The following is a 13,141-nucleotide window of genomic DNA, read 5'->3' as shown; positions in this document are numbered from 1 at the left end:
GATACAGAGACACCTCCCTGACAATATAACGATACAGAGACACCTCCCTGACAATAACGCCGAGACAGCTTGTTTATTTTTGGACCACAACGCTTATAGTAGACGATATTAAGATCACCCCATGTTATTCTCCATAGAGAAATTACTTCCGCGAACCAGGGGAATCGTCGGGATGAGCGAGTTACGTCAGGACTTCGGTGCTCTATGCCCTCCCTGCTCTGCTTGGCACTCAGCATCAAAGGGTTGGATTGGGGGGGGTCAAATCTACTAATCAAATGATTCCCGAGCGTGGCTCGGCTGCGGCTCACAGAAATCAATTGGAGAGCGGGGGAATAGAGCGTCGCAGTCCCGCCCCCTTTCAGAACAACGAGTGGCCCAGGAAATGAATCCCAGTGCATTTTCCCCATAGGCAGTTCTTATTTAATTTATTTAAAGACCTTTTTAAGCGGTCGTACGAAGCCAACTCTTGTCGTGGCAAATCATGACAAACACACACAATATTTTGGACCAAACAAATAATGACAAAGAAGAAAAACAACAAAAAAAGTGTTGTGTAACCTGCCGTTTTCTTCTACTTTCTAATTCTTTGTTTGGCCCGAAATATTGTGTGTGTTGTCATGATTTGTCACGACAAGAGTCGTCTTTGTCCGCCGTGGCGTAAACGTCTTGTAATAAATACTTTCTGAAAGGGGGAGGGACTGCGACGCTCTGGCTCCATAGAGGTATGGCTTCTGTTGAGCGGACGACAGTGGCTCCATAGAGCTATGGCTTCTGTTGAGCGGACGACAGTGGCTCCATAGAGGTATGGCTTCTGTTGAGCGGACGACAGTGGCTCCATAGAGGTATGGCTTCTGTTGAGCGGACGACAGTGGCTCTATAGAGGTATGGCTTCTGTTGAGCGGACGACAGTGGCTCCATAGAGGTATGGCTTCTGTTGAGCGGACGACAGTGGCTCCATAGAGGTATGGCTTCTGTTGAGCGGACGACAGTGGCTCCATAGAGGTATGGCTTCTGTTGAGCGGACGACAGTGACAGGTGAATTCTCAGTCCTTTCTTCATTTGCTGGTTTTTCGAGGGAAGGGGGCGGGGCATTCCACACCTGAGTGGCCAGTGTTGTGGAAGGTGGATTTACCTGTGAAGGTGAAGGTGAAGGTGAAGGTGAAGGTGAAGGTGAAGGTGAAGGTGAAGGTGAATGAATCTACCCGTGTTCCAGTGTTGTGGAAGGTGAATCATAGGGGATTCACACTGAGACGGACTGAATCCGTTTCATTGGAACCGTTTCCGAATACGGTTGCCTGGTCCCCGATGGCCATGATTCACACTGCCCGAGATTCAACAGCGCACCCGGGTACTTTAATCCTTTAATCCTCCTGATGACGGTGTGCTTGATGGCTGGCGCGCACGGACACTGACCATCAACTGTGCGACATTGTCTCAAATAAATCCAGACACACTGCATTGCATTGCCTCTTTGGCTTTTTGCCGTTATACTACTTCACTGTCAGCCTGCCTGCTATTCACTGTGTCAGTCAGTTCTGTGCTCCAGTGTATTAGTTTGCTATGGATTCTACTTTAGCATTATTATTATTTTGTTTTACTTTGGAAACTGTGCCAAGCAAAGCCCAAGAGCCACGTGTAGTCCGCAGAATAAGATCAGCGCGCGGTGCTGCGCGTATACGCAGATTCAACAGGAGACGGGCGGCGTTGAGAAATGCGCTGGTGTTACGCATCGTGCAGAGGCTGTGTTTTTTTTGTTATGGACGCTTGGCTCGTCGACTAGAGATTATGTCACGTTCTTTAAAAAAAAAACAGTCCACTTCCTTCTTTAGGTACGCATTCATTCACATTGGAACGATCCGTATCTGAATACACTTCAACGGTCCAGAGAACCCCCCCCCATGCGGTCCCGGGGACGGTTGGGCGATCCGCTCCCGGGAACGGTACGCATCATTCACACTAAACCACAACATCTGCCAAGTGGGTAGTGGGTGAGTGCGCACCCGGGACCATAGTGTGAATCCCCTATTTATCTACCTGTGTTCCAGTGTTGGTGAAGGTGAGTTTATCTACCTGTGTTCCTGTGTTGGTGAAGGTGAGTTTATCTACCTGTGTTCCAGTGTTGGTGAAGGTGAGTTTATCTACCTGTGTTCCAGTGTTGGTGAAGGTGAGTTTATCTACCTGTGAAGGTGAAGGTGAGTTTATCTACCTGTGTTCCAGTGTTGGTGAAGGTGAGTTTATCTACCTGTGAAGGTGAAGGTGAATTAATCTACCTGTGAAGGTGAAGGTGAGTTTATCTACCTGTGTTCCAGTGTTGGTGAAGGTGAGTTTATCTACCTGTGTTCCAGTGTTGGTGAAGGTGAGTTTATCTACCTGTGTTCCAGTGTTGGTGAAGGTGAGTTTATCTACCTGTGTTCCTGTGTTGGTGAAGGTGAGTTTATCTACCTGTGTTCCAGTGTTGGTGAAGGTGAGTTTATCTACCTGTGAAGGTGAAGGTGAGTTTATCTACCTGTGAAGGTGAAGGTGAGTTTATCTACCTGTGAAGGTGAAGGTGAATTAATCTACCTGTGAAGGTGAAGGTGAGTTTATCTACCTGTGAAGGTGAAGGTGAATTAATCTACCTGTGAAGGTGAAGGTGAAGGTGAGTTTATCTACCTGTGAAGGTGAAGGTGAGTTTATCTACCTGTGAAGGTGAAGGTGAGTTTATCTACCTGTGAAGGTGAAGGTGAAGGTGAGTTTATCTACCTGTGAAGGTGAAGGTGAGTTTATCTACCTGTGAAGGTGAAGGTGAGTTTATCTACCTGTGAAGGTGAAGGTGAGTTTATCTACCTGTGAAGGTGAAGGTGAAGGTGAGTTTATCTACCTGTGAAGGTGAGTTTATCTACCTGTGAAGGTGAAGGTGAATTAATCTACCTGTGAAGGTGAAGGTGAAGGTGAGTTTATCTACCTGTGTTCCACGGAGGTCAGGTCGTGGTGCGCGGAGACGTCCAGGACGATCTTGCGGTTGTCGGCCAGCAGGTCATAGATGACCTTGGGCCTGAAGTTGACGTCGTAGTACTGCTTGGCGAACTGCGGGTTCGCGTCCAGGAACTGCTCGGCCGCGGTCTCGTCCACCATGGCTGTGAAGATCGATTGATTGATTGATTGATTGATTGATTGATTGATTGATTGATTGATTGATTGATTGATTGATTGATTGATTTTATCGATTGATTCATTAACCCATTTAGACCTGATCTTGTACAAATTCTACAAATGTCTTCTAAATCATGACGGTTTTCTGAAAAACCTCATGTTTCCCAGAAGCAAAGATTTGAGTTGAAAACGTTCGCTCTGAAAGAATATATGTTCCAAATTTTGCGCCACATTTTCACGATTTTTCAAAAATAGCAGACCTACAAGCTCGCAGCGCGCCACTCGGTGTCGCGCTAAGAGCTTGCAGATCTGCTATTTTTCAATAGCTAAAGCATAACATGATGCTTAACCCATTCTGACCGGGCACCCATTTTGGTGTTGGCATCATGTTATGCTTTAGCTATTGAAAAATAGCAGATCTACAAGCTTATATCGCGCCACCGAGTGGCGCGATATAAGCTTGTAGGTCTGCTATTTTTGAAAAATCGAAGACACTTTTAGAATCTGATCTCAGGTCAGAATGGGTTAATAATGAAACTGTCAGGATGTAATAGACATTTTTAGAATCTGATCTCAGGTCAGAATGGGTTAAAACACCAAAACATTTTTTTCAGAATTACAGTACATTTCAAGTACAACTCAATACAAAGACTGTTAAATGTGAGTGGACGCCACCATACACTAGGGTTGGGTGACGATACGAATACATCGTCAATCGCGAATATACGAATCCAATCGCCGAATATTTTTATTAGGCGATTTCTCGGGACGATTCAGCCCAATTAACAACGTAAAGTGTATGAGCAACATGTGAATCAGCAAAGTAGTAACAGCGGCCGGGTGGAAATCCCCCCCCGTTATAATGGTATGCTCCCAGCCTCCCACAGTCCCCGCACTCAGCACTGTCAGCAGCCAGCCCAGCATCGGGCACCGCGGCACGGCACTTACGGCAGCCTGGCTGGGAGCCTGTAGCCTACATGTTGTTTAAGCTCCGGAGTCCAGACCCATGCAGTTTAATAATATACAGTCACAACAGAATGCACACTGCTGTCTCGTGTCTCATCACAATCCCAATGCGCCACCCGTGAGTGGCGGGGGGGGAAATAAAAAAAACTGTCTACTAGTGTTAGTGTATAGGCACGGGGATCATTCATTAGCTTTAGCGTTAGCTTAGCGTGTAGCCAATACTGCTGCAACCCACTGATTGAACTTCATCTCCGCCTGTAATCCAAGTTATTTTTATTGACAACGTGAACAAACCCCCGACACCAGCGCTGCAAAAAATAGACAGATCTACAAGCTCTCAACGCGTAGCGAACGGCACTGCAAAAACAGGCAGGACGCGATGCCTTGAGAGCCTGTGTGGATCAGCCCGGGGCGGCCGCAGCAGCTTGTGGGCTCCGCTCCGAGCCTCCGACGACCGGTGCGGGGAGGGAAGGGAGCTAGTTACCCTGACTGCTGCAGAAACAGACTGATCTACAAGCTCTCAACGCCTAGCAAACGGAGCTGCGAAAACAGGCAGGACGCAGCGCCTTGAGAGCTTGTAGATCTGGCTTTTTTGCGACCTGCAGTGAGCTGTTCTCACTTTACTTTTATGACACGAATACATCGTCAATCGGCGAATATTGGTCAGACGATTGGCGGTTGAAAAAAATTGGCATATCGCCCAACCTTACCATACACTAAGCATTACACTTGTTTACACTGGGGCCCGCCATTTTCAATTCATCGAAACATTTAGAGACGTACGAATATACACAACTATATAGTCAAATCAAGATGGACGCGTCCGTCCAACGCAACGGGATGATCGTCGTTAGGAGGTTGTGTAAAACATTTAACCCTTTCTGACCTGAGATCAGATTCATACGAGGTTTCCACTGGACACACACTGGTCTGATGAACCCATTCTGACCTGAGATCAGATTCTAAAAATGTCAGTCGTTCTTCGATTTAAAAAAGAAATAGCAGACCTACAAACAGTCAGTGGTTCCCAAAGTGGGGTCCGTCCGGGGGGACCTTATAGGGGTCCCTGACGGAGTTTCAGGGGGTCCCACTCCCAAGCCAAATGATAGTCATAAAAAAAGGATCCAAATGGACCCTTATGGGTCTGTACAAACGGGTGCATTTGGTTCCATTTTGTACACTCTCAAGAGTTACAAATTAAAGGTATATTCAGTGATTTCACTTCATTCAAATATCACTTATTTTTTTGTTTTGTTGTGATAATCCTCCCTACTATAGAGTGTGCTGACAATATAAGGAGTTCCTCCCTGTCCCCAGTTAACCCCTGGGGGTAAAAAAAAACCTTAGGTTTCGTTTTTGACTCTCTATCCTGATTGGACGAAAGGCTGGGTCCCAGGCCAAAAACGATTTTTGAGTGAAATCACTGAATATACCTTTAAAGGGATTGTGACATTAAAAAAAAGGTTTTGGAATTGTTCTTATTTTTTTTTTAGGTTTTCTAATCTCAATTGCACCCAAAAAAAACATGAACTTTTAACATTCAGTAGATTTTCTGTGATCTGGGGGTTTTCTGGCTCAAACAGGTGCTCTGATTTTCCTGCTGTTTGTGATGTAAGATCCTGCACATCCCATATATGTCAATGGGATTTGCCAGCAGATGTCACTGTTTTCACTGTTTTGCCTGTTTTTCATTGTAGCTCAAAAGGCTTCCAAACCCCAAAGAAAACTCCAGACCACAGAAAATCCACTGAATGTTCAAAGTTCAGGTTTTTTGGGTGTAATTGAGGTCATACAACCTAAAAGAAAAAACTAAAATAAATGAAAATGAATGTCATAAAACCTTTAACATTGATTTTACAATAATAAATTGGGTCCCAGAGATATAAATGCCATGTAGGACAGTTCGTAGCCTAATGCATGTCAAACGATGTGTAAATGTGTCCAAAATGAGGGGGGGTTTATTATTATTTTTATATTTCTTTTTTTCTTTTTTTTTTCTTTTTTGAACCCTACAAATAAAAGAAATCTTCCCCCCAAGGGGTACCTAAGTCAAAAATGTTTGGGAACCCCTGATGTAGTTGATTAACAATAATTGTAACTCTTGAGAGTTAATAAGGGTCCATTTGGTTACTAACTCCATCTTTTAAATGAGGACCACTGGTGGTCCCTGGACCACTGTTGATCCAATTGATCACCATAGCAACCCCAGCCTAGGCCTGATTAGGTAAATTCCCAACACCTGCTAAATCCTCCAAACCTGTATCTTGATTGGAATCAATTTCCACTCAGTCATGCAGCTACACAGACACATCCCAGGCACACTTTGGTAGGCCTATAGCCCTGTCCTGTTTGGATGACAATATTGCCTTTCCAACAGATTTTCATTAAAAAAAAAAAAAACGATTATCGATTATTAATTTTCATAATCGATTTTGGGTCCTATCAACGGTAATCGATTAATCGATTAATCGGACCCATCCCTAACGGAAGGGTCCTGCTAGAACCATGGACATCTTCTCGTATAGGGGTCCTTGGCATATATATATATTTTGAAATGGAGGTCTGTGGGCAAATAAGTATTCATTTGGGGGTCCTTGACTAGAAAAAGTTTGAGAACCATAATTTAGTCTGACCCCATAATGTTATAGATAATTAGTATGGACTTGGATGGTTATTCGTCTCAACTGTTACATTATTAAAAGTAGTTTTTGAGAGGCGCTATAGCCCTTCCTATGGCCAGGCTAATGTAAACACAAACATTATAAACCCATTTTGGGGCGGAAACCCATGTTGGTGTTTTAAGCATTATGTTATACCTTAGCTATTGAAAAAATAGCAGATCTACAAGCTCATAGCACGCCACCGAGTGGCGCGCTACGAGCTTGTAGGTCTGCTGTTTTTGAAAAATCAAAGAACCATTCTGATCTCAGGTCAGAATGGGGTTAATCAGACCAGTGTGTGTCCAGTGGAAACCTGGTATGAATCTGATCTCAGGTCAGAATGGGCTATACAGAGGGACCACAATGGACACAAGCCTATAGGCTCCTATAGAGCGTCGCAGTCCCGCCCCCTTTCATGTATATTTGTTTTTGTCCCACGATTTTGTAACCCATTTTTCACCCCTGTGTCAATCATCTAATGTGATCCTGGGCTCTACACACCCTCCACCAACCTAGTCCCCATATATGGGGGACAAGGGGAGACCAACCTAGTCCCCATATATGGGGGACAAGGGGAGACCAACCTAGTCCCCATATATGGGGGACAAGGGGAGAGCAACCTAGTCCCCATATATGGGGGACAAGGGGAGAGCAACCTAGTCCCCATATATGGGGGACATGGGGAGACCAACCTAGTCCCCATATATGGGGGACAAGGGGAGAGCAACCTAGTCCCCATATATGGGGGACAAGGGGAGACCAACCTAGTCCCCATATATGGGGGACATGGGGAGACCAACCTAGTCCCCATATATGGGGGACAAGGGGAGACCAACCTAGTCCCCATATATGGGGGACATGGGGAGACCAACCTAGTCCCCATATATGGGGGACAAGGGGAGAGCAACCTAGTCCCCATATATGGGGGACAAGGGGAGACCAACCTAGTCCCCATATATGGGGGACATGGGGAGACCAACCTAGTCCCCATATATGGGGGACAAGGGGAGACCAACCTAGTCCCCATATATGGGGGCCAAGGGGAGACCAACCTAGTCCCCATATATGGGGGACAAGGGGAGACCAACCTAGTCCCCATATATGGGGGACAAGGGGAGAGCAACCTAGTCCCCATATATGGGGGACAAGGGGAGACCAACCTAGTCCCCATATATGGGGGACAAGGGGAGACCAACCTAGTCCCCATATATGGGGGACAAGGGGAGACCAACCTAGTCCCCATATATGGGGGACAAGGGGAGAGCAACGGACTTGAACTCATGCTTCCTTCATGCCTGAGTGTCCAAGTTGCTCCTTTACACCTGACAGGGGGGAGTTTCCCTGGTTGGACGTAGCGCGTGGAAGGAACACGTTATTCCAACCAGTTCCTTTCCCCTCCATCAGTTGTCCCGGCTGGCCAGGGGGAGGCACTTTAGAGACCAGGATTACTGCATGTTTTTGTGAGGGTACCTACCCTAGGGGACACGGGGAGAACATGTGAGGGTACCTACCCTAGGGGACACGGGGAGAACATGTGAGGGTACCTACCCTAGGGGACACGGGGAGAACATGTGAGGGTACCTACCCTAGGGGACACGGAGAGAACATGTGAGGGTACCTACCCTAGGGGACACGGGGAGAACATGTGAGGGTACCTACCCTAGGGGACACGGGGAGAACATGTGAGGGTACCTACCCTAGGGGACACGGGGAGAACATGTGAGGGTACCTACCCTAGGGGACACGGGGAGAACATGTGAGGGTACCTACCCTAGGGGACACGGGGAGAACATGTGAGGGTATCTACCCTAGGGGACACGGGGAGAACATGTGAGGGTACCTACCCTAGGGGACACGGGGAGAACATGTGAGGGTATCTACCCTAGGGGACACGGGGAGAACATGTGAGGGTATCAAAAATAAACAAGCTGTCTCGGCGTTATTGTCAGGGAGGTGTCTCTGTATCGTTTGCAACAGTCAGTCACTCATATATGATACAGTCTGCTTCTAGCGAAAATCTAACTAATTCAGCAGCAGTAACATTAGCGTTTTCTCTCAGTCAGTTGATTCTTCATATCCATATGAGTGAAGCGGCCGGGATGACATGTTTATTTTTCAAACACAGTTCTTATATGAAGCAATCTAAAAATCCTCCTATGGCGATTTCAATGCAACTAAAAAAATACATGAACCTGGGGACTGACGCCCTCTACTGAAAGTGACGTCAGACTTCGATGCTCTATAGTATCTTTATCTCAACTAACAGGGCCAGATTAGCCATGGGGTCAGTGGGCCCGGGGCCCATATGGCTCTCAGGGGCCCTTCGGAGGCAACTGGACCGCACGGTACTGGGTTTGAGGCCCTGACAAGGTTCGGGCTGCCTCCCGGGGCCCAGGAGGCTGCCTCCCGGGGCCCAGGAGGCTGCCTCCCGGGGCCCAGGAGGCTGCCTCCCGGGGCCCAGGAGGCTGCCTCCCGGGGCCCAGGAGGCTGCCTCCCGGGGCCCAGGAGGCTGCCTCCCGGGGCCCCAGGAGGCTGCCTCCCGGGGCCCAGGAGGCTGCCTCCTGGGGGCCCAGGAGGCTGCCTCCTGGGGCCCCAGGAGGACAGGACCACTGCACTAAGTAGATTAAAACGAACTTATACTCGCGTACTCGTAGCCAGACAATAGCACACTTATCTTCTCAGTGGCGTGCAGACATTTAGAGGGGCAGGTGCTCAGTGGCGTGCAGACATTTAGAGGGGCAGGTGCTCAGTGGCGTGCACAGACATTTAGAGGGGCAGGTGCTCAGTGGCGTGCAGACATTTAGAGGGGCAGGTGCTCAGTGGCGTGCACAGACATTTAGAGGGGCAGGTGTTCAGTGGCGTGCACAGACATTTAGAGGGGCAGGTGTTCAGTGGCGTGCACAGACATTTAGAGGGGCAGGTGCTCAGTGGCGTGCACAGACATTTAGAGGGGCAGGTGCTCAGTGGCGTGCAGACATTTAGAGGGGCAGGTGCTCAGTGGCGTGCACAGACATTTAGAGGGGCAGGTTCTCAGTGGCGTGCAGACATTTAGAGGGGCAGGTGCTCAGTGGCGTGCACAGACATTTAGAGGGGCAGGTGCTCAGTGGCGTGCACAGACATTTAGAGGGGCAGGTGCTCAGTGGCGTGCACAGACATTTAGAGGGGCAGGTGCTCAGTGGCGTGCAGACATTTAGAGGGGCAGGTGCTCAGTGGCGTGCACAGACATTTAGAGGGGCAGGTGCTCAGTGGCGTGCACAGACATTTAGAGGGGCAGGTGCTCAGTGGCGTGCACAGACATTTAGAGGGGCAGGTGCTCAGTGGCGTGCACAGACATTTAGAGGGGCAGGTGCTCAGTGGCGTGCACAGACATTTAGAGGGGCAGGTGCTCAGTGGCGTGCACAGACATTTAGAGGGGCAGGTGTTCAGTGGCGTGCACAGACATTTAGAGGGGCAGGTGCTCAGTGGCGTGCACAGACATTTAGAGGGGCAGGACAGTGGCGTGCAGACATTTAGAGGGGCAGGTGCTCAGTGGCGTGCACAGACATTTAGAGGGGCAGGTGCTCAGTGGCGTGCAGACATTTAGAGGGGCAGGTGCTCAGTGGCGTGCAGACATTTAGAGGGGCAGGTGCTCAGTGGCGTGCACAGACATTTAGAGGGGCAGGTGCTCAGTGGCGTGCAGACATTTAGAGGGGCAGGTGTTCAGTGGCGTGCACAGACATTTAGAGGGGCAGGTGCTCAGTGGCGTGCACAGACATTTAGAGGGGCAGGTGCTCAGTGGCGTGCACAGACATTTAGAGGGGCAGGTGCTCAGTGGCGTGCAGACATTTAGAGGGGCAGGTGCTCAGTGGCGTGCAGACATTTAGAGGGGCAGGTGCTCAGTGGCGTGCACAGACATTTAGAGGGGCAGGTGCTCAGTGGCGTGCACAGACATTTAGAGGGGCAGGTGCTCAGTGGCGTGCAGACATTTAGAGGGGCAGGTGCTCAGTGGCGTGCACAGACATTTAGAGGGGCAGGTGCTCAGTGGCGTGCACAGACATTTAGAGGGGCAGGTGCTCAGTGGCGTGCACAGACATTTAGAGGGGCAGGTGCTCAGTGGCGTGCACAGACATTTAGAGGGGCAGGTGCTCAGTGGCGTGCACAGACATTTAGAGGGGCAGGTGCTCAGTGGCGTGCACAGACATTTAGAGGGGCAGGTGCTCAGTGGCGTGCACAGACATTTAGAGGGGCAGGTGCTCAGTGGCGTGCACAGACATTTAGAGGGGCAGGTGCTCAGTGGCGTGCAGACATTTAGAGGGGCAGGTGCTCAGTGGCGTGCACAGACATTTAGAGGGGCAGGTGCTCAGTGGCGTGCACAGACATTTAGAGGGGCAGGTGCTCAGTGGCGTGCACAGACATTTAGAGGGGCAGGTGCTCAGTGGCGTGCACAGACATTTAGAGGGGCAGGTGCTCAGTGGCGTGCACAGACATTTAGAGGGGCAGGTGCTCAGTGGCGTGCACAGACATTTAGAGGGGCAGGTGCTCAGTGGTGTGCACAGACATTTAGAGGGGCAGGTGCTCAGTGGCGTGCACAGACATTTAGAGGGGCAGGTGCTCAGTGGCGTGCACAGACATTTAGAGGGGCAGGTGCTCAGTGGCGTGCACAGACATTTAGAGGGGCAGGTGCTCAGTGGCGTGCACAGACATTTAGAGGGGCAGGTTCTCAGTGGCGTGCACAGACATTTAGAGGGGCAGGTGCTCAGTGGCGTGCAGACATTTAGAGGGGCAGGTTCTCAGTGGCGTGCACAGACATTTAGAGGGGCAGGTGCTCAGTGGCGTGCACAGACATTTAGAGGGGCAGGTGCTCAGTGGCGTGCACAGACATTTAGAGGGGCAGGTGCTCAGTGGCGTGCACAGACATTTAGAGGGGCAGGTGCTCAGTGGCGTGCACAGACATTTAGAGGGGCAGGTGCTCAGTGGCGTGCACAGACATTTAGAGGGGCAGGTGCTCAGTGGCGTGCACAGACATTTAGAGGGGCAGGTGCTCAGTGGCGTGCACAGACATTTAGAGGGGCAGGTTCTCAGTGGCGTGCACAGACATTTAGAGGGGCAGGTGCTCAGTGGCGTGCACAGACATTTAGAGGGGCAGGTGCTCAGTGGCGTGCACAGACATTTAGAGGGGCAGGTGCTCAGTGGCGTGCACAGACATTTAGAGGGGCAGGTGCTCAGTGGCGTGCACAGACATTTAGAGGGGCAGGTGCTCAGTGGCGTGCACAGACATTTAGAGGGGCAGGTGCTCAGTGGCGTGCAGACATTTAGAGGGGCAGGTGCTCAGTGGCGTGCACAGACATTTAGAGGGGCAGGTGCTCAGTGGCGTGCACAGACATTTAGAGGGGCAGGTTCTCAGTGGCGTGCACAGACATTTAGAGGGGCAGGTGCTCAGTGGCGTGCAGACATTTAGAGGGGCAGGTGCTCAGTGGCGTGCACAGACATTTAGAGGGGCAGGTGCTCAGTGGCGTGCACAGACATTTAGAGGGGCAGGTTCTCAGTGGCGTGCACAGACATTTAGAGGGGCAGGTGCTCAGTGGCGTGCACAGACATTTAGAGGGGCAGGTGCTCAGTGGCGTGCACAGACAGACATTTAGAGGGGCAGGTGCTCAGTGGCGTGCACAGTTCTTCGATTTTTCAAAAATAGCAGATCTACAAGCTCGTAGCGCGCCACTCGGTGGCGCGCTACGAGCTTGTAGATCTGCTATTTTTCAATAGCTATAAAGCATAACATGATGCTAACACCAAAAGGGGTTCCCACCCTTTTTTTCTTTCTCAAAAGGGCACATTGCCAAAAGGGCAGGGGGTGCTCTAGCACCCCCTAGTGTCCATCTGTGCACGCCACTGTATCTTCTGCCTGCCTGGGGCGATACGCAATGCAAAGGCAGGCTACGCGAGGTCAAGTCCTAATAGCCTGTAGAGCCTGCTAGTCTGCCCTTCACACGCAAACTATACCTATCCGTTTTTTTTTAAATGTCATAATATGGCATTAAATACCAAACAAATGTACAGAGAAAATGCAATTGGACAGGGTGGACAGGATATACAAGACATATAATTAAAAAAGAAAGACAAAAAAATACTAGACATAATTGTTACCTTTGTGTGTGTGTGTGTGTGTGTGTGTGTGTGTGTGTGTGTGTGTGTGTGTGTGTGTGTGTGTTGTGTGTTGCTCTATTTAAACTCACACTCACACATAGTGAGTGCTCTCAAAATTCTTTCTTTCCTTCCCTTTTGTTTGTCTTGCAAAACATCTTATTATAATATTATTATTATTATATAAGCAACAAGTCAATAAATGAGGAGCAGACATACCTGATAAAGAGCTTGCGTTATCTCCAGGCCAAGTGTGTTTAATA

General features: G+C 49.4%; 1 protein-coding gene across 1 annotated transcript in view; it reads right to left on the bottom strand.

Annotated features, from left to right (window-relative positions):
* LOC310873851 (rod cGMP-specific 3',5'-cyclic phosphodiesterase subunit alpha-like) overlaps window positions 1-13,141 on the bottom strand; it is a gene marked incomplete at its 3' end in the record, with an annotated part of 36,421 nt that extends 23,280 nt beyond the window's left edge. The window contains exons 1-2 of the mRNA XM_083786402.1: window positions 13,098-13,141; window positions 2,945-3,116 (exon numbers count right to left, since the gene is read on the bottom strand). Of these exons, the coding sequence (XP_083642528.1) occupies window positions 2,945-3,114 (170 nt within the window). The 5' untranslated portion in view covers window positions 3,115-3,116; window positions 13,098-13,141. The remainder of the gene's footprint in view (window positions 1-2,944; window positions 3,117-13,097) is intronic.

Source organism: Protomyctophum parallelum, assembly GCF_964188405.1.
Source record: "Protomyctophum parallelum genome assembly, chromosome: 16".
NCBI classification, from domain to species: domain Eukaryota; kingdom Metazoa; phylum Chordata; class Actinopteri; order Myctophiformes; family Myctophidae; genus Protomyctophum; species Protomyctophum parallelum.
This window is presented reverse-complemented; position numbering and strand designations above follow the sequence as displayed.